The sequence below is a fragment of the Cyanistes caeruleus genome, chromosome 3 (assembly GCF_971803275.1).
Source record: "Cyanistes caeruleus chromosome 3, bCyaCae1.hap1.1, whole genome shotgun sequence".
Lineage (NCBI taxonomy): Eukaryota > Metazoa > Chordata > Aves > Passeriformes > Paridae > Cyanistes > Cyanistes caeruleus.
In genome coordinates, this window is record NC_141703.1 from 59,178,383 (window position 1) to 59,200,571 (window position 22,189).

Genomic DNA, 22,189 nt, shown 5'->3' on the forward strand with positions numbered 1-22,189 from the left:
AAACACCTACACCACCAGCACTAAACACTGAAAAGGAAGTTTTTCCCCATGGAGTGGATTTGTTGTCCAGTCTTACATTCACCCTTAGCACTACCCCTTTGAAATTCACATGGATATCTAAAACATGCGAGAGGAAAGATGGTAGCTCACTATGAATCAGGCAGAGCTAAAAATGCTTCACCACACGCTTTGGTGTGTTAGTATTGAATTGTGCAGCTTCTTTAGTATTCCCTCCTCTAGACCACCTCCTTTTTCCAACAATTAACTCACATCTATTGTAAGTAATATGAAAAGCTTGTATAAACCACCTGGTAGTATAAAATCAAACCAAGGAAAACTCAAAAGCTAATTGCAAAGACTGTCTTATTGACAAAAACATATTTTTTAATCATTTTGCAATTTGCAAAGAATTTTCTTCTGTCATTTGGCTTTCCCAAAATTCATGTCTGTTAATAGTTACACTTTTGAATTTGCCCCAGTTTGTCAAATAAACATCACATACAATTATTTATTCCATAATCACTATCTTTTTACATACCATTAGGTGGCAAATATAAAAGAAGTCCAAAGAATTAAACATACCTGTATTTTCCCTGTGTTTGTCTTTACCCCTTGCAACAGCCCTAGTCATTAGAATGCTAAGTTTCACTTTCTTTTCTGGTTCTTTTCTATGTCTGTCATGGCAGTGAGCACACATATATGCAGTATTTACACTTAGCTACATTATTCAGTAGTGAAGAAACTTTTTAGTTTTGCTATAATTTTCTGTATTTTTTTTTCTTTTTCCTTAATCTAGTCTTGCTACCTGCTGCACACTGGGCAAGAAGTTCACACTGAACAGTTCAAAATTATACTGATATCCTTTTTTTCAGAGGCTATGCTTAATTAAATAACTGTAAAAACACATGATTAAGAAAATATTACTCTAGCCAGCACTGAGCAGAGCTCACCAAAAATGAATTTTGTCTGTGCTAGACATTGTATTGTCCCATTTCTTATTACCTAAAAAAACACCGACAACCCTCTAGATTAGACTACCATAATAAATAGTGTACACCACATGAATTTGTCCTTTGCTGTCAATTCCCTTCTTTTTCCAAATCATTTGGTAAACAGGTGCTTAACGGGTTACAGAATAAATGAGACCATATTATTTCATTGTACAATAATGCTGAGTATTTACCAAGAGGTCTGGGAAACCAATAACAATAGTAGCATAATTATGCTCATCTGAGAAGATCCTGTTGGGGGAGCTGATCTTTTGTCCCACAGCTGCACTGAGGTTTTCTGAAGATAGCTGGTCAGTTGAAACTGCATGAGGCACACACAATTCTGACACTAAATAGGAAAATTAAACAAAATGAAAGTCATTATATCCAGATGTGAAATAGGAAACAATATTAACTGTAAGAGTGCTGAGCACTGAACACTGACTATTACTTTGAGCATAAAATTACTGAAAAGCAGATCTGATTACACTGTACTATAACACAGAGGAGAAAGAAGTAATCCTATTTTTGTAAAGTCAGGTACTTAAAATCAGGAAATAGTAGCTTTGTAGTTGCTTATACCACTTAATTTTGCCCTCTCCTGTACAAATGAGGCAGGAAGCCTATGGAATAGAACAGAACAGCATACGATCACTTTGAAAACTGTTATAATGCAAATGTACCAAAAGGCAAAATATAGGTTTGGACAGTGTCAATGTGACATTTCTTAGTGACTCTCTTGCTGTCTTTGCAATTTAAATAATGTTGTTTGTAATGCATTTCTGTTAAATAATGGTCTGGTTTTCTTTGTCTTTAAGCTAAGAAAAACTGAATTTTATTCTGTGCATCTGTGAGAGCCCTTTACCTTGCCTCAAATTACCAACAGTCAGAACCTGCTATCTTTAGTTCTGCACTGTTTCCACTTTGATGGGCACAAGACTATCTTGTTTACATGGCAGTGGGAGAAAAATCTTTCCTCCCTCAAAGGATAAATGGTCTGGGTCAGCAGTAAACCCACACTGGTCTACCTTTTTTTAGTTCTCCTGTGACAGATTCTGCATCAAAGAACAACGACAGGCTGAAGATGTTACATTTGGAGTTTGCTGGATTATTTGGAAAAAGGTGGACAGGGGATATGATAACATTTCAGATTGGAAGAGAAAAAACAAGATAACAAAGGATAAAAATAACACAGAAAGCATGCAGCAATAAACTGCCCACAAATACTTTGAGACTGGAAATTATAATAACATTTCTATCCATCTGAGGAATGATACTCCAGAATCGTTTCTAAATAAGGTAGTGGGAGGAAAGAAACTACTGTACTCTGATAGTGCTTAATAAATTGGTAGAGTAAACTGTACTAGAGTTAAAAAGGATTCTAGATATTTAGGCTATGGTTAGTTTTTGGTATCCACCTGGTTGCTGTTTATGTAAATGAAGCCCTATTATTTGTCAATAACATTTTATCTTACCATCTTTACACTGTGTTAATTTCATTTTTCTTACTTATGCTAGCCACAAGAACCAGAATAAAACTTGTTCCTTCTTTAAGAGATATAAAGTGGTTTCTCTGTCTGTTTCCTCTGTCTCTGATATAGAATGACCAAAACCTATGAACTCTTAGGTGGGATGCACATGTGTATTTCCAGTCTTATTAGACAAAACAGACTAAAGATTTTGTGCACCACAATCAAATGCTCAGGGTTGAAAATGCTATCAGATTTGAAGATAGATCTTCAATAGAGAGACAGAATGATGACCACTGCAGATTTCTGCCTTACTGTGTAACAAAGACATGCCTCAATACCTAGCACCATCTGGGAATTTTACTGATCAAAGTCCCCCTATTTTTTAAATGCAAATGTGATGGCCCCAATGGCCTCCTGCACACTATCAACAGAACTACAGAAACTGTGACTTCTGTTTTAACAGTAGGTGGTTTGTATTTTTCTAAGGGGTGGGAAATGTTTTCTAGCTCATCTGAATGTAAGTAGCAGACCTGCAGGAGCTTACAGCTTGGAATCATTAGGATATTTGCTCCCTTCTATTCCTGTCTTAATTCCTGCCTAGTTGTCTTGCTTCCTTTTCCATTCAACGTGTTTGTCTGTTTGCTGTAAGTCCATGACTGAGGGTCTTGAATGCTACAATGAAACAAAAATGCTTTATTCAAACAACTTGAAGTTTGAGCATGGAATGTGCCATGCCTTAAGAAAAGCTGTTATTATTAACCAAACATGATAAGGAGGAAAAAACAGAATCAGAGAGATGGTTACTCAGACCTTTAAAAAGCCTTGTTTGTGCAGCTGCAAACAGAAATGACAAAAATAACAAAAAAAAAAAGGAACCAGCCAAGCTTGCATTCAGTACCTGTTGTTAAGCCAAATCCCACGTCAGCTGGCTCTTCACTCAATGCATGCAGCTGGCAAACTTCACTGTCTTGAGCTTCCATATGGGCACGCTTGGTTAAAAGAAATTTCCTGTGAAAGATACACATTTATAGTAATTCCTGATTAAACTTGTCACTCTAAACAAGGACTTTTATCATCTGAAACAGTGAAAACATTCTACATTTATATAAACAAGGCTATCAACACCTTTTGCTAAAACTAAATATCATTTCCCAAACATCTATGAGATAGGAAAGGGTAGGCCAGCAAGTGCAGATTTGTCTTCTGGTAACTATTTACACACTTTCATTTGCTGTGCACTTATAAAAATGAGACAGCAGAGTAACATTTCTTTCATGTGACCATGAGAATAGAGGAAGCAGACGCTAACTCTGGACAACATGTCTGTATTTCCAGATATAGGTTCACCAACATTCTCATTTCTAAAGATCAGTATCACATCAGTAAAATTAATATTAATATGCATATGATCAGAGCTAGTCTAGACTTTCAGAGGCTGGCATATCCTCTTCATTTCCTACTCTAAAAGTCTACCTGCATTTTCACCACAGCAAATCTGCATATTGAACACCCACTTTTTAAGTCTAGTCAGTTTCACAAACAGGAAAAACCAAGTTTGAGACCAGGAGAGAAACTTCTGAACACAAACAAGACACAAACAACAAATAATGCCATCAAGAAAACCAGGCTGAACTAACTTATTTGTTTCGTTTTCTACCAAGAGCCACCGGTCTTCAGCCACCAGGAAAACAGATTTCAGACTGATTGGAAGTGAGATGGTGTGAGTTTGACCCTCCAATACATCCAGTACAATAAGGTGGTTTCTATAAAATTGGAAGCCAAGAAAAGAGTAATCAGATAGGGATATACACAAGGAGATCTGATAGAAATCAATTTTATACAAGGATATAATTTACTCTCACCCTCTTTCTTTGTAGAACACAAGCCAGTTTTTGTGTGAAAACTCTCGGCACATTTTGTAGTTGCTCTGTATAAAAATACATCATAGGACAATTAGTGTTTGTTAGATTTGTCCCAGAGAGTTTCCCTGACTCTTCTGAAAGTGTACTAGTTTTTGTTCCTTTATTTAAAAGAATCCACAGCTTTAATTACTTCTCAGAATGCTATCTAGCTTGCCTTGTTCCTAGTCATAGATTGTATCATAACTGAGTTCATTATTTTGGACATAATTCATTGTAAAAAATATTCCATTATTTCCAGTTCTAGCCCTAAAAATGGGATATTTAAAAGACACATATCTTTGTTTATATTTTTTATCTCAATAGTCCATAATAGTGCTCTTTTTTGTGTAAGACATTTAAACATACATAAGAGTAAAAAATTAAATGAATGGGCTGTAAAACCAGAAAAAACTTAATGATCCAGTTTTTCCAATACTGACATTTGCTTTTAAAAAAAGCTTAGTATAATAGGGGCAGGTACTATTCCTCACCATCTCTTCTTTACTGTTCCACCAAGATGTTCTCTTAGGAGTGTCTTGAGCATCTGGTGAGAGCAAAAGACGGCGAAGGGCACTGCTTCTGGTATCCAGCAGCAACACAACATTGCTCTATAAATGAAAAGCAGATCCACATACATCTCAAGTTCATTTAAGAGACTACAACAAATCTATCTGAAGCATTTTTGCAACTCGAGCCACTTAGGTAATTTTGAAAAGATGATCTAGATTTTGTTGCAAAATGTAAGCTGGATTCTCTTGGTTCATTTCAAAGTTCATAGAGAAACTCAATTAAAGAGGTTAAATACATGCAAGGGTTGGAATGATATTACAGTTTTTCCACGGCATTTTATCTATACATCTCACATTCACTTCCAGTTCTCTAGGAACTGGACTAGTATGGTTTACATGTCCAAGATGCAGCTACAGATAAGAGACTAGTTCTATCAAGTCACTAAAATATTTAATTTCATTTTTTATGTTTTCTTAACAAATTTCTATTTCACCTATTGCTTAAGTCCCACTAAAGGTGACAAACTGGTGAAAGAAGAAATGGCTTAGTACTTTCTTTCCAAGTTCATTCCTCTGATACTGTGAAGCCTATCAAATATCCCAGGGTGTGACAATCCTTCTGTGACCTGCACTCTGACAACTTTTAGTGTCAGATGTAGGACAGCTGCAGGATGACTCAAAAGGATGGAGACCCAGAAGCAGATGGGATGGTGCAAATCTCCACGTATCACATGAAAAAATGGTGTGCTAAATTTTGAACTTCAGATTTCTCATTTGTCACTTGATGCCCAAGGGTCAACACATGCTATCAAATGATGTGAGCTTTTTAAACATCTTTTTGCAAAGTACTAAAGCTGCCCCTAATGTGTTTAACTAAGAATTTAAGACAATTATCATTCAGGGCCAACCTTAACTGCATCAAATGAAATTCAAAAGGTACAAAGGAATAAGTTAATTAAGCCTTGGGTTCAATATTTTGTTTGCCATTCAAGGAAATGTTCAGTTCTGCAAGGACATTAGGTTCTGCAAGGACTTACTAAAAGTAAACTGCCTACGTACAACATGTGCAATAACGCACAATAGACGTTAAGGAAGTAAAACATAAATTCCCACAAATTCCCCTAAATAAAACAAATACAAACAATCTGAGTCACAGCAGTTTTGTTCTTTTTGGGTACTCTTCATACTTTCACTAGAAATATTTGTGAGAGTTAACTTTAATAATGACAGTAATTTGAAGTTAAATATGGTAAAGCATTTAAAATATTATCGTGTTATTTGGAGCATTTGGGAATTTCAGTTCAAGTTCAATATTTCTAAAAAAAGAAGCTTGCTTATGTATTACAAACCAAAATTATAGAAACACGGTTCAGGAAAAAAAATAGGACATTTGCTTTGGATTTTGATTTTCTGCCATATTTCATTTATACAATTTTGAAACAGCATCAGCCTTCCACGTGAGATAAAGAACACATACAAATCAATTACGTTCTTCCACTTAGTGTTAAATTTATGAGAGCAGTTGGTAGTATAAAAAGCTTTTCTACTCCACCCCTTTTGATGTTAATGGTTTCCTTCTGTGCTAAGTGACTGATGTATATTCTGTCTGTGTTTAAGAATAGATTTTTGCGTCACTTGTGAACACATCCAAGAGCAGCTCTGGCAACTCTTCAAGTGGGCTGGGAGAAGACGTTGGTGTGCAATTCCGCTCTGTTTGTTCTTGACTGGGAGAAAAGTAACCTTTGGGCGACCTCCCAACCCCAATGCCTGGAATTCCAAACTCTGGACAGATGAAATAACCAATCTTGTGAAGATTTGTTATTTATTCTTGTCTTTATTTTTAGTTACAAAGTTTCCCTTTCCTTACTGCTGTTTTTATTTTAGCTAGCATTTTCCTCTAAAAAGTTTTAAAACCAAATAGGGCTGTGACTTCATTTTGCTGGTATGGGAAGTTGTTCCTTATGGTTTTGCAGACAGAGGGGAGAGCTTGGGGAAGATTCAGAGTGGGACAGTGCAAATAACTCAGTTTAACATTCTAGTAATCTCCCCAAATTCACTGTCAGTTTTGATCTGTTCTGCCCTCGATGTTCATGTCCTGAGGAAGCAGGCTTGCAAATGCACTGTCTGCTTCAGACTGAAGCTGATCCTTAGCTTGGCAGGGTAATCATACATCCTCTTGCCTCCTGCCCCACCTTTTCTATTAGAGCTACTCAAAGACCCCTTGAGTGATAGAAACATAACAATCCTGACACTGTAAATATTAGGCACAGATACAAACATAAACACACTGTTCATCAGGTTTAACTGGAAAAGGTCTGCTAAAGAATTTGTGGTTTGGGGCTCAAGCTGTCATATCTTCATAGGTAGGTAAATGTATGCAAGAGGAATACTGGTGTTTACTTAATGCAAGTGGTGTCTTTCACATGATTTGGGAGACTGTACTGTATTTGAGATTTCAGTGAACTGAGAACAATAAGCAGTGGTATAAGCTTTGTGCTTATGGAAAATGAGCCTTCTCTCATTCTATGGAAGGTGCACACATTTCTATATAAGCAGACCCTTACTACAAGGTGAACTCATAGAAAAGGAAAGTCTTATATAATATAAGCAAAAAAAGAAGAGAACTAGTTTTTGAAGAAAATAGGAAAATACACCCTTTGTTCTGAAGACATACATCAGAATATCATGGACACAAGAGGTTACAGAAGTTACTACTACTACTGTGTTACTGGTACTTCCATATTCAGGTCCTCACTTGTACTTCAGGCCAGATCACAAACTGTTAAAAGAAACCTTTTAAAAAATGGTTGTCATCACCTACATATGGTGAGTGAAGTGGATCTTTGTGTCAGTTTCTGTGCCACAGACTCCCCCACTTCCTTGTTATCAGAGAGGTTTGACAGAACTGCAGCAGCACGTGAGACAGGGAAAAGCATTTCCCTCCCTTCCCACCCCACTTCCTGGCCAAGAAAGATAAAAGCAGAGTTAAAGAATGCTGGCAGGACGCTGCCTGAACAAAGCTTGTGAGGTAGACTGTAGGTTACTCTGTTTGTCCAATTGTAGCTTTCAACACAGTAAAGTTCTTGTAAAATCCTGGAAGTGTGCTGTTAATTTATGGGCAAATCAATTCTCCATGAGCGGTTTGCTCCTACAACCCCATATATAATCATGCATAAAAGTTATCAAAATTCTTTTCTCTCTGTACTTGGGCTCCTTCTGAGCAGTGAAAAGGGTAGATGCAGAAAGAAAAGTGCATATGGAAGGCACAAAGATTTAGCAGGAAATAAGAGTATGCCCTGAAGTACTTGTGGGGAGGACAGATGGCAGAGGTATTGCTGCTTTGAAAGATGAATGCAATTCCCATCTTACAAAGAAATTACTTGAGATTTCTGCAGAGCTCTTTCAAAGTCTATGAGTTTAGTTTGAACAAAAAAGATAGAGTCAAAATAGCTTGCACTCACTGAGACCATGAGGAATAAAATCATCTACCCTTTCTTCCAAGAAGATGTAAATGTGGCTTAAAATCAGATAAATCTCCCACTTGTGCCATTAAGTTAAATCCCTGAGGAGTTTACTTTCAGTAAATTTTTATTTAAAAGGACAGGAAGAAATGGTGGTTTCTCTTTTTATTTCACTGGAGGGCTCTGCTGAATCGAGATGGATGTCATCTGGGAACAAGATAAAACACACAAGCTTATTTGAAGAGCCATGATATAATCATTTCATCTTTTCCAATAAGGCTATCATCCATTTAAAATTGCTCTTTTTTAGAACTTAGTCAGAAACATTAATCTCCAAAGACCTTTATTAAAAGAAAAAGATTGAAAAAGCTGCTTTTGGTATTGTCTAATTAATGGGTAATATTGATTATTATGAAATAGCAGTTGTCAAGTGGCCCTTTTATTTAATAATAAATAATAAATAAATAAAATTTAATAATAAGCAAGTGCTTATTTCTACAAATATTGTTAATACTTTCTAGTCTTTTTGCAACTACACACAGATGAATCTCTAAAGCATGAAATATGTAATTTATGTTATTGTTTTTCTTGTTTTGTTTGATGCACCCTGGCACAACCAGCTAACTCTTGTAGCCTTGCTCAAAATGCAGATGCGCCATTAATCTACTTTTCTTAACAAGTGAATGCTGCAAGTTCTGAGTTTATGCCTGCCAGTGATCTTAGTACACCCAAATGTAGCCATCTTGACTATATGCCAAGCCTCCTTCTGTAGACAGTAGAAGGAGAGAGGCACTTCCAGAGGGCCATTAAACATGTTTACTTTAACTGAGATGAAATGCTCTTCAGGTTACCTTTTTTCTCCCAGCAAATAAAGAAGGTACTCAGATTATTATCTTTGACCATGTGCTTACCTGCTAACATCAATGATAATGTATTAAATTCCATACACACCAACATCCACCTTATTTCACAGATGCACAGAGAACAGAATTTTTCCATGGCTTCACTGCAGGAAGAGCTAGGAATAAAACTAAGCTCTGTGTGGAAAAATTACACTTCTTGAGAATCCCTCTTGTGATTCAGTGGGAGCTAGAGATCCTAACACTTGAACCCCAACATAAGGAAGGACAGCAGTGGCTATGAAGTCTACAACAGCAGCACTCATCTAATCTATGTTTTAGTGCCTCGCTTAAGAACCAATCCCAAATAAGTTACAAATGTAGTCCATTGATATGAGCATGCAACATACAAGAGAATAATTTTTCATTTTTTTTTTTTGTTTTCTGTCTATGCTTGCTTAAATTGTCAAGAAGTCTAAAATTGCTTTTGAATGGTGCCCTAAGAAGAGGTCTTTTTGCAAACAAGTTTGTAGTTAAATGAAACATTTTCAGAGACAGTGAGTAAGGTCTACCTTAATAGTAAAAATATGTAAAAAGTCCTAAGATAATGCAAAACATTCAGAATATTTTAATTCTGTATTATTTTCCAGTGTAAAACAGGCTTATTTACAGACAAGATGTATTCACCTGTAGCACTTGCCAAGAAATGCAAGTCTAAAACTGGCAATATTTAAGCTTTGTCAGAGTAAAACATGAGGTTACAGCGTGACTGAAGTCGTCTGGAAAGGGACACTGAACTACCACAGTCTCTCCACAGAATAGATTTTATTTCAGAGTCTGAAAAATATATCTATCATAGCATCACTAAAAGACATACTCCATGAGGATAGCCAAAACCAAACTCTGAGATCATTATCTAAAGATTCATGGAATAATCTTCATTTCTGACACCAGATGCCACCGTGATTTGGTTCAAAACAAAATGGTAGGAATTTTTGAGATTTGGAATGCAAAGAATATTGCTGGCTTTATATTAAAAAGTGTGAGACGTTATAAACATTCTTAGATACAAGACAGACTGCCATCTGTTTTAGTTTCCTGCATCAGCTTCACCAAAGGAAGCCAAGAATTATTTAGATCCAAAAAAAGTGCTATGTGCACTTCAAAATAGCCCATATGGTACTTCTATAGCTGTTCAACAAGCAGGTAACCTCAGAATCATATTGTTTCCAGTTTGCAATGGAAAGTATCCAATAGGCAGCTGCACCTGCATAGGCAGTTCTACCAAAGGCAGAATTGTGTTTCTCATAAGGCACTGAGCTTAACTGCAGTATATGACACCAGAAAGTGGCATCAACACTTGACAAATGTTCCCAGAACAACATTATTGCAGAAATACCTGAAATTACTGAAAACTATTAACACCCTAACTCAGTGTAGGAAAAGTTCTTCTAGTTGAAGTCTCTCACCTACTGAAAAATCGACAGAAGAAATTCAAAGAAAGGAAAAAGCAGCCAACAGTAATTACCAGATTTAATGCCTGTGTCAAACCACAATGCCTGGTAGGTAGCGTAATAAATTATTATTTATATTAAAAAATGAACAGCAGCAGCCCAGTGTATACTCTTGTCTCTTCTCACCCCTGGACAAAGAAGTTTTGAATTGGAAATGTTACAATCAGCTCACGGATAGTAAGGGAAAGTGCAAAGAAAGCAACAGTTGTCTTTAAAAAAGCATTTGAGTCAAACCAGCACTGAAATTGTTAGTAGTTCTCAATTTGCATTGTTGCTGTCAAGGCTTACCTAGTCTTCTAGTCTTGACACTTCACAGGTTACAGAAGAGGAAATACAAGGACTTACAAAATAAATACGGAGCAAATACTAGCAATGTTTTACTTGGTGACTTAGAAAATTTGTCTTTTACATACTAGTTGAAAAGTAAAAGGGGGTCAAGATTGGAGCAGAACCCTAAGTTTAAACCCTAAGTTTACATAAAACATTTTACTCTGTACTTTGTAAACACAGCTGTTTGACTGAGACTCCTGAACTTGACCCACTCTCCCCCTTTTCTGCCATAAAGCAAATCTCCCTCCATCAGTAAGAGAAGATAAGCAGGTAGAACTCAGCTTTAAGAATAGAACAGGACACTGTCCAGCTAAAGAGTTCAAGAGGAAAATCTCCATTTAAAAAACTAAAGCTGAGAGCAACTCCCAAGCTACAAGTACAGCAAAAGAGAACACTCAGCAGGAGGTAGCCTTGTCCAGTCTATAGAGGCAGAATCCCCAGTGACCTACCCTAATAATACTGCTTTGCTCATGACTAAACACTTAGCTGGAATTTAATTTTTTTTACCTCCTCTTCATGTAGAACCACTTGACCTTTAAGTGGATTTCCCAGTGGTGCTGCAGTCACAAGAGGTTGCCAGACACTTCCAACTGTTCTTGGGAAGAGGTCATAAAGATCCACAAAGTATCCAGTCTTACTAGAAATGTTCATGAAGTACAAGGAAACAGGATTGCAAGTAGTAACATACAGAATATTTTCATGTTCCTCTTCTGAAATAAGAAAACAAAATAGTGAAAGGCTACTGACTTTGTGCATTTGTCTTCTGGAAATAGATATATCATAAATTTGGAAGACGATACAGTAAAAAGTACTGAAAAATTACTACTGTTGACAAGGGAGATAAAGAGAAATTATCTATTCATATTAATTAAATGTTAACAGGAAGAACCTTGCCACAATACTATTAACTCTAAACAAGAAATCCAAGACACATATGTGTAGGCATGACTGCAGTCATGTCTGCCAGCTGATAGTATGTTCATCTGATTTTGTTTGTTCATAATCTTGTTTCTTCTTCTTTCTCTATCCTATCATCCCTTTAAATTAATGTATTTAATAATTAAATTATTTTATTATTAATTTAATATTCATAATTAACATAGGTTGAAGGCAAACATTGTACAGAACTTTTCATATAAACCACCTTCCTGAATAATTTCAGATAATTCTTGAAACCAATACAAAGCTACCTAATTTCTGTTTCGTTTCAATGGAAGTATGCTAATGTATTTGCAACTTGGACTGCAAATAGAAAAAGCAGCATTCCAGTATTGATCATTAAAGAACTGTTTACAATACCATAATAACGTTTCCACTAATGCCTTGGAATGGCTACCTAGAACAGTGGCTAGACAGAGTTAGAGAATAAAGTAGGTATTTATCAAAGGCCTTTAACAGATACACCTTGGGCAGTGCAGGAGCCTTGCAGAGGCTACACCCAAGATGGATGATGGTCATGAGTTTTTCAGACATATCTAAGTTTAGTCAATTTGCATATCAGGGGTTAATTGTCCAATTACAGCTTCAGGTAATGAAGCCACATTCCCCTAGTTTGCTTCCCCCCACACCCCCTTTCATTTGGCTCTCAGGCCTGGAAGGATTGTTTTGTCTGACCAAAATGTGATGAAAGCTTCACTAACACTCCGTATGGAGTTCAGTGTTATAAACTAATGCAGTACAGGATCTGAAAAATATAAAAGCTAAAAACTTAAGGCATCAAGACATACTTAATGATGAACCCTAGAAACATTTATAAATATTCCCAATGGTGCAATTCCCTCTGGGACATAAGCTGTAGAGGAAATGAAGGCAGGTTTGGTCTGGTGAGAAAGAATCAGTATGAGCACAGAGGAAAAAAGCACAGCACTCTTCAAGTTAAAAGATTTGTATTAAAACTGAACTGAGAGAGGAAAAGTCAAAGATTTGTTTTTGTCAAGTAATGCAGTGTTGAACTCACAAATTAAACAAACTTGCAATTTTGTGGCTGCGCTCTACTGTAATTACACATCTTTCTCTTAGTTTGAGAAAGATGCATGTCCTTACAATGACCACAATGACTCGGTGAAATTATGTGTCAATTCCAGGGGATTTTTGCATTTCATCTACTATTTTAAAAAAAAAAAAGTGGAAAAAGGTGAGTTATTATTCCTATAGTTTACCCCCATACTGTATATTTTTAATTCCCATATTACAATTCCTAGTATTATTCCTATGCTCTACTGCAACCATATCTGAAATACACAGTTGTAAATACACTGGAGTGTTGTTACTACACTTGAAATCCCTCATATTGCCCTTTTATATTCTGCCACTGGCTATTGGCAAGCACTTACAAAGTCAACAGCCCAGTCCTTCCTCATCTACAGGACATCTCATCTCATCTCTTTGTAACATTGCAGATCATTACAAAAGTCAGTAGCTTTTCTTACTGTACCTTTTGTTACTGTGACATCACAAACTAAGTTAATTTCTTCTAAAGGCAGTGTCCAATAAGCAAGTTCTTCTGTGAAACTGATGGACCTGGCTTCATGCCGTTCCAGTGGAAATCCTTGAATATTTAAGTACACAGGGCCCTAAAACAAATAATAACCATGAAGGCTTCCTAAAGTATTCAACTCCCTATTCTTTATGAAAATACAGAAGTCTTCTTCAAGCATTAATACTATTAACAATAAAAAAAGCTATGAAATAATTTTTTATTACTTAAAAATTAAAGGGAAAAGGAAATGCCTTTTCTATAAACTCTCTGAATGTCCATATTACCATTTACTTTACAGTATAGAAACCTTGTGCCTCTCCTCTTTAGTCTTTTTATGGTTTGGAACCATTATCACTTAGTAGCATGAGGAAATATCATGTACTGACAAAACACAGTTTATACAAGGAAAATACCAGAATATTACTGTTTCAAAGAAATTAGATGTCAATCTCTTATTATATAAAGTTTAAATCTCACCCATACACCACCTTAGAAGTACAGATTTTTCATTACTCACTGGAGTAATAAATACTGAAGTTAAGCCAAAAACTCAGAGCTGAAAAGGACTTAAAACTTTGGCTGCAGATCAAATTGTACCAAAGGTTCAGATTCAGACTTGCTAGTGCCAAAGACCCGCAAGACTTCAGCTCAAGGCAAAATAGAAACAGATAACAGCTTTCTTCTCAGTCTCTGATCTCAGCCAAAAATTGAGATCTGGGGCCTGTAACTAGCCACCCCGGAACATCCAAAACAGCTATGAAGTTTTTTTCAGATAAGGTATTTTCAATATCCTTATAAATACTTATTTTCAGTAACTTCTGGCCAAGCTTAGTGATTTTCAAATACATCTTACGCTGTGAGGGCTAGGTATACAAAACCAGTAATTTTTCTAGTCAGTGTAAAAACTCCAGGAACAAGTGACAAGGACCATGCCTTGTATACACTCTTTTTCCTGAAGAAATTAATCACATTTTAGATTTGTCACATGCCAGTACATAAAACCAGTATTATATCAATAAAAAAAATATTAAAAGACAAACCTTTACATCTATTTTTTGAGTTTCTGATGGACACAGCATTTTCTTTTGTGCATTTCCTGGCTGATCAACTTTCCAGTAGCCCATAAACTTATGATCTGGTAATGGCAGTCTGTCAAATAATGTAGGAACAAATTAATTTTTACATTTATTAACCAGTAAGTGATATGGAATTAATAATTTAGACAACTGCATTTTTCCAATGAAATATATCTGGAGACTCTCTTGCAGAAAGTGTTGCTAAAATATTTCATTCCTTTTTGCATTTTAAGTCACGAAAAATTTAGCCTTCTGGACTACTAATACAGACACAATCTATGCAGTATCATAAAAGAAGAAGCAATGCATATAATACGGCCTCAAAAGGAAAAGTTTTCCAGTGTGAATTATGTGAGATATATCCAAACCCTTTGCTTTATTTTATCTTGCTTTGCTTTATTCAGATCAGGCAGGTTGTGACAGCACCCCTTTAAGGAACTCCTGTCAGTTGCTCACTGTTCTAAAAGACCAGCAGAACAAGCACAGTAAGCACTGTGGCTCATTAACCACACAAAGAAAGTTCCGCGAATTATTTCTGTTTATTTTAACACTGCTCACATGAACAAAGGCAAAGGAATACAGACATGAGGGTATCCCATTGCCTTCTGGCCAGTACAATCTACAGAAAGGACAGGGACATCTTCAAAAGCCACGTTTGCTTGTCTTGGTTTAACTGCTTCATTTCTGTATCTTTTATCTAAGGAAGAAATATGTGGACCACAGCAAAACTCATTTACACAGGAAAAGAAAATGCTGATGTGTGACAATGTAGCATCACAGCAAACTACAGATAGCATAATATTCCTTTCTTTCCTCTGAAATGATTTAGAGCCACTGAAAGCAGTTTGAATTCATTAGTTGGCATAGATACCTTCAAGCTAATGAACGCATAACTTTTGGCTTCTTTTCTTTGGGACCAGTTGCTCCTAAAGAGATCTCCTATCAAAACAGCATTCTGTGTTACACGCTATTGCACATTATTGTACAGCTACAGGACTTGGCAAGAGAACAGAAGACATTCCTTCTCCCAGCTTCTATAAATATCTTCAAAGTCTATTTTAAGGAAGTTCTCTTAGACTGTTTATTAAAAGTATCTGCTTGGTCTCTTCTGTCCTATCCAATGATGCTTGTTCCTACTATTACAATTATTTTCCCTCTCCTCACCAACCAACCTGGCACTTTTACATATTAGAGGTTCTTTTATTTCTTTTCTGTATTATTTTCAGAATAAGAAGGTATAAAAAAAACATAATTAAAGGAACAGGTGGACTATGTAAAAAATTTAGAAAATTTTACTTTTATCTTTCCCCTAAGAATTTATGGGAAAAGTCAGCGAATGAATAAAGATATTCCTTAATCTTTGCTACTCATTCAGGAAAGATGTCTTAACATTTCTTAATGGTATATTCATACCAAATCTCAAGCAACCAGAGGCCAGAAATCATAGGTATTCACTCAGCCTCATCACCATTCTGTGTTTGAACCATCTGCCAATGCAGTCAGACAGCCAAAGACTGCTTTGCAAACAGAAAATGGTTTGGATGCTATAGATCACTGGTGCTCAGAGATAAATAAATGGCCATCTGCCAGCAGTGTGCCACTGGGCACATAATGAGGAAGGAGTATTTCATTAATTCCCTCTCTTAGTCAAAGAACCAGGAGATTCTTCTGTTTGTTTGTTGCCTGACTAAAAATATCAACAGTTATCAATGTTTGCAGAGTGATTAATTTTGCATTTTTCCTCACTTCATTCTGCATTTTTTCCATTCATAGACTTAGCTAGTATTGCCAAAATTCTTCCCAAATGAAGAGAAATTAAGCCAGATTAAAAAACAAAAACAAAACCAAAACCCCTCCAAGTACATGGGGTTTTTACATGACAAATGACAACATTCAAAATCATTAGGAAAAAACATTCATGATGCAGTATTTCAACATATACAAAATTCTTAGATACATTAATTCGTGCAACAAGAAAAACAGGCAAACAGTCAAGTCACTAGACTAAGTGTCAGTTTAGATGTCTATGAACTAGAATTTTACTTCAGGCTTCCATTTGGGTTTCTAAATGATTTGTTGGCAAAGCATTGGCTATGTCTTGAGGCACAAGATGTCTTGTGTGCAAAAAACCCCTGGCGACTTCTTTGTGCTCTAAGACTCTGAGTAGCATAATCTCTGATATGCCTATAATCAGCAATAGTTATTTCCCATTAACTCAGTGGAACATCAGCTTTCACAAGGATTTGGACTTTAGTTTTAATTCCTTACACATTACTCCCATGGACAACATCCTAGAAATCAACAACTTTACTAATGATCATGTGTTACGTGTGGGTTGTGGGTTGGGAGACAGAAATCACTACTCCAGTTCTCTCTTGATCTGAAAATCATGAATAGCTATTAAAATTTAAAACAAAACATATGTTAATAACCAGCTCTAACCAAATACCCTGCTTTTCATAGCAACAGAATTGCACACTGCATTCCCAAATAAACATTTCCACTCTGTTTCAGCTTTCTGGAGATTTTCTTTGCTAATAGTTCCTCTCTTCCCTCAGGAAAACCGATTTATACTTTCTCCTAGATTTTTGAGATTTTGTTCTCTTCCCTGTTTCTGAATGATTTAGTTTCTCTGAGGCAGCAGAGCAAGTCATCATAAATGGCAAAGAGGAGGGAAATGTAGGTCTGAATTTCAGAATAAAACAGAAAGCAGAGTTCATAATACAAAACTCATGTTGCTTAAGGAAAATTCAAAACTGCTTTTGCTTATTCACCCTTAATTTTCAATCTTGGTTTTCTACATGATTACTGCTGTCCATGAAATATATATAGGCAGGTATTTTGTTCAGAAAAGCGATTGCACAAGACCTACAGATGATGGGGCAATTCTACAAAAAATTACTATTTAGCCTAAACTTCTGCATGAACAGCCATCAAAGGCAAAGTGATCTGTTAAAATATAATTCTCTTGTACTGCTAGAAAGCTTTTCAAAGTAAGACCTTTGAACACAATTTAGAACATGATTTCTTTCTATTTTATAGTTTTTATTTATGAAAATAAATTAATTTTAGGGTATTTAAAAAAACCTAAATCATCAAATAACTGTGCTCAAAAAGTCAACAGAACCTGCTTTATAAAGTTATTTGTTTAGCTTTCAGAGAACATACTAGAAGATGGCTATGAATCTTGTAAAACTCAAGTTCCACTAAAAGCAAATTCTTCACTTCCAGACATCAAATTAGTACAGCTGTGGACATGGACTGCGACAGGCAACAAAGCTCCTTAATATATGATCTTGTAAACCAGCTCAGTTCTGGCACAGAATGTATTATTCAAGGTCTCCAGTAACAGCCTGTGCTCTATTTAGCTGAAAAGATTTCCATCCCACGTAACCTTTCTGGACTTAAGTAAGATACAGCTTGAAATCAGGAAAATTCCTTGCCAACCAGTTCTCCATAATTTATCCAAACATATTTTGATTAGAAGACATTCAGAAGACATTCTGAAGTAGATATTCAGAACAGTTGTATGTTAAAACTCCTGTCCCCTGACAATTCCCCTTCCTTAGCTGGGCCTGCAACACACGGTGTTTATCAACAGATACATATGATATGAGACATATCCAATAATTAACTACAGATTACCCGGGGAAAAAAAAGCCACACAAAAGAACAGCCTCAAGAGAAAATCAAAGCTGTTAAAATTTACCTATTTACATTACATATAAAACACCCAGTTAATACAAAACAAATATTGAAGTTATAGGAAGCACCTTGAATTGAACAGCGACAGGAGGAAAAATATGGAATGGCAATTTCATCAAGGATAAATGTCAGAATTAGGATTAAATTCTGTTTTACCTAGAAATTGCAGATGGTCTGAACTGTGCACCAAAATGGCAGATTAACATGAATTCAGAAATAAATGACATAACAGATGTTAATGGGAAAAACAAAATGTAATTGTACACTTAAAGAAAGATTATGAGTTAGTACCATGAATAATTCATTTTACCTACTATGTCTTGGCAAACCATCATAGACAATCCATCTGCTTTACATACAATACTGAGAAAAATTATAAACTTTTGTACAGTTGGTACCAGGAGAGACAGACAGTATTTTAACACCTGACAATAGTGAACATGTCAGTGCCTTGAAGAATGGTTATCCTACCTGGGAAAAAAATGACAGCTGAAGAAAACAAGAAAGACCAAGTAAAGCATCCCTTTACAGGTCTAATATATGATACTAATTTTGCCAATAAATAAATTAGTATCAAAAAATGAATTTCTCTCTTGAAAAAACAAATATTGCAAGAATCATTTTGTTAATGGTCATTACACACCATCTAATATTCCCTTCCAAGGCTAGGTATATTGCCGAGTCTAATCCAAAATTCTCGTAAGGGTCACTGCAAGCATCTGTTCAATTTCCCCTGGATTTCAGCAATTTCAGCTGGACACATACCTAAATAATTTTTCTATTGAGACCCTGTATTTTAGCATGTTGCTTGTGTGTCTCTTTTTTTTTATATTTACAGCAGTTATGTTGCAGTAGCAATTTAAATAATTCTGATTTATACAAGTTTTCTTCTTGATTTAGTAACAGGTGACAGACTTCTCCAAAGCTTATTAAAATAAGAATTCACAAATAATTTAATCCAAGACATGCTAGAGATCTGTATAAAGGAGTCAGCATTTCACTACAACTATTTTCCTGTCCCAGAATCTCCTGGAATGCTTCTGTATTGCAAAATTTAATTGTACAGGATTTGTATTCTTATACAATGATTTTGCTGTTGTATGACTAACACCCTGAGGCAAAATTGGTTTGAACTATTACCCCAGTTTTCATGTTACTTAATAGAACTGCTGAGCAATTTATTATGATAGCTAGCAAGTCTTTAAAGTTTATCAAAAAAAGACTGGGGCACAGAAGTCATCTGTGAGGATATGTTGTCATTGGAACAACACAGAAATAACCTTGAAATCACACCTTCAGATTACCATCTTGTGAGAGCCAAGAAGCAGGTAGGAAAACAAGCTGAAAACAGAAAGTGATCTTCACATGTCATAAAACCAATCTGAAAAAAATCCAATACAGTAAGAAAAATGTAAACGTAGACAAAGTTGATCACATAAAGCAAAGATGGGATAAGAGAGCTATGGAGGGTTTTGCAACAAGGATGTAAAAAGATTTATGTTAATAAAACCAGAGATGAGTTAAATATTGTATAAAATGCAAACATACTGGGATTTTAAAATGTCAATACATTTCTATTTTGTACTCTCATACTACTGTATTTGGCTCCAGCAAAAACAAACTTGACCAGTTTCACACCCAATACTCAATGTTAGACACAGATCAAGTGAAGACAAGGAGCATAAAAGAAAAATAAAACCAAACAGGGACCTTAAAAACAGGGAAGATTGAGAGGTGACTTTCTAGTGCCAAGGCTATTTAGAAACAAGGAAGGTTATAGTACAACATCTCTGAAGGTCTTCAGGCATGAATCATGAAAAAATTAGGTAAGGTTTTAGAATAACCTAGATCATTTCTGAAGGAAGTGGGCTGGACTAGATTGATACCATTATCCTATTCTCAGATTCATGGAAAACAAGAGAGGTCAGTACTCCAGTACCTTTTCTGCACTCCAAACAATATATACCAAATTACCTCAGTGTGTCAGTCCATCATGGTAATTTGCAATATGGGCTGGAACAGATTTGGAGAGATTATCCCAATGTTCTTTAACCTCAAGACAGAATCAACTGTGCCTAAATCTGAAAGATGTGGCTGTAATTCAAGGTGATCTACCTGTGTCTTACAAACTCCATAGGAGTGAATCTCATGACCAAACCCAAGGTTGTCTTACCGTGGAGGGGTAAGAACCTGAAATGCCAGCAGTAGTGGGTGCAAGTGAGGGACTAAGACAAAGACAGCTAGATCATGGAGGCCAAGTGCTCAGCCCAGCATGGTGAGATCTAAGAGAAGGTTGCTCTTATCAGCTGTGTGTGAACTGCTCCTGTAGTTTCTCCTCCCCGGGCCTTCAGTGTACAAATTATGTACTCACAGCTGCCTCTCTAGTGACATTTTTGATGAGCATCTTGTGGGGATCTTGTCTATCTTCCTTGGTATAACCTGTCCTAGAAAACCTCAGTGATTAATTCAAAATGATCAGGTGATTATCTTTAATTCAATATAATTACATTTTTCTTTTATCGTCTCACTTCTAGACTGAGCAGTCCCCAATTACAGCAATCTTTCTCTTATGTTTCCTAAACCTCTGATTGTCTCATTACTAAAGAGTACTCTCCCACATCTAATACTTCTAAAATTATACAAAGAGCAAATTTCTCAAAAACTGTGACAAACATTGTAATTCTTTAAAATAGAAATTACCAAGTGACATTCAGCAAAGAAATTATGGCAAGAGTTTCAAGTGTGGTATGTCAATTTGACAGACTTTGCCATTGCTCAAATACTGGTTCCCCAGGCATGTAATAGTCCTGTCATCAAAATTAAAAGGTACATCACAGGCACTACATTGCCAATCTTTTTTAATAATTAGATGTAGGATGTTAGATAGGATAACAGTGGTGCTGCAGCAGGAGAAACCTATGCATGGGCACAACACCACAGAATGCGTAAGGCTGGAAAGGACCACAGTGCTTAAGCATAGTCACCCTAGAGCATGTGGCACAGGGTTGCATCAAAAGGCTCTTTAATATCTCCAGTAAGAGACACTACACAACCTCTCTGGGCAATTTCATGCCAGTACTCACTCACCCACACCAGAATCACTATCAGTACATCATGCCATAAAAATTAGTCCCTCCTTAGCAAATATAAAGGATGTCATGTGGCAAACTCAGTTTTCCATATATCCATAAATCTTTCTCCACAAAAGGGAAATATTTGTTTCTTCATAAATAAGGTATTAGAGCTCAAGACAGAGTAAGTTTTCTAATTGCTTTTTAATATGATCTACTTAAGCATGTTTTCTGTGAATTTTGGAAGAATGTAGTACATTTGTTTCCCAGAATCATAGAATACTTTGGGTTGTAAGAGACCTTAAAGATAACTGGTTTCAACCCCCCTGCCATGGGAAGGGACACCTTCCACTAGATCAGGTTGCTCAAAGCCCTGTCCAACGTGGTCTTGAACACTGGCAGGGAGGGAGCATCCACAACTCTGAGCAATCTGTTCCAGTGTCTCACCACCCTCAGAGTAAAGAATTTCTTCCTAATATCTGATCTAAACATACCCTCTCAGTTTAAAACCATTCCCCCTTGTCCTATCAATAAAGGCCCTTGTATAAAGTATCTCTCCAGTTTTCTGGTAAGGCCCCTTCAAAGAGTGGGGGGTGGCTTGAAGATGGGAGAACATTACTACATAATGTAGCTGTTTTGATTCTAACCTCTGCAAAAGAAGTATATGGTGTTGTATGTCAAGTAGTAATATATTTAAAGAATAACAGTGATTTACAGATACATGCAAAAGTTGTTCTTGGAGCTTACATGCACTGCTCCATTGAGGAGAAATACTTCTGTAGAGCCCTCTGTGAGCATCAAAGACAAAACCCAACTACCACTGAAGACAACTTTTTTTTTCTG

The 22,189-nt window shown here is 36.1% G+C and overlaps 1 protein-coding gene across 2 annotated transcripts in view; it reads right to left on the reverse strand.

The window, feature by feature from the left end:
• VWA8 (von Willebrand factor A domain containing 8) overlaps nucleotides 1-22,189 on the reverse strand; it is a 180,513-nt gene that overhangs the window by 47,998 nt on the left and 110,326 nt on the right. For both annotated transcript variants that reach the window (XM_086881203.1, XM_086881201.1), the window contains exons 27-34: nucleotides 14,535-14,643; nucleotides 13,450-13,588; nucleotides 11,523-11,725; nucleotides 4,854-4,970; nucleotides 4,324-4,388; nucleotides 4,099-4,224; nucleotides 3,360-3,469; nucleotides 1,184-1,338 (exon numbers count right to left, since the gene is read on the reverse strand). In XM_086881203.1, the coding sequence (XP_086737329.1) occupies nucleotides 1,184-1,338; nucleotides 3,360-3,469; nucleotides 4,099-4,224; nucleotides 4,324-4,388; nucleotides 4,854-4,970; nucleotides 11,523-11,725; nucleotides 13,450-13,588; nucleotides 14,535-14,643 (1,024 nt within the window). The remainder of the gene's footprint in view (nucleotides 1-1,183; nucleotides 1,339-3,359; nucleotides 3,470-4,098; nucleotides 4,225-4,323; nucleotides 4,389-4,853; nucleotides 4,971-11,522; nucleotides 11,726-13,449; nucleotides 13,589-14,534; nucleotides 14,644-22,189) is intronic.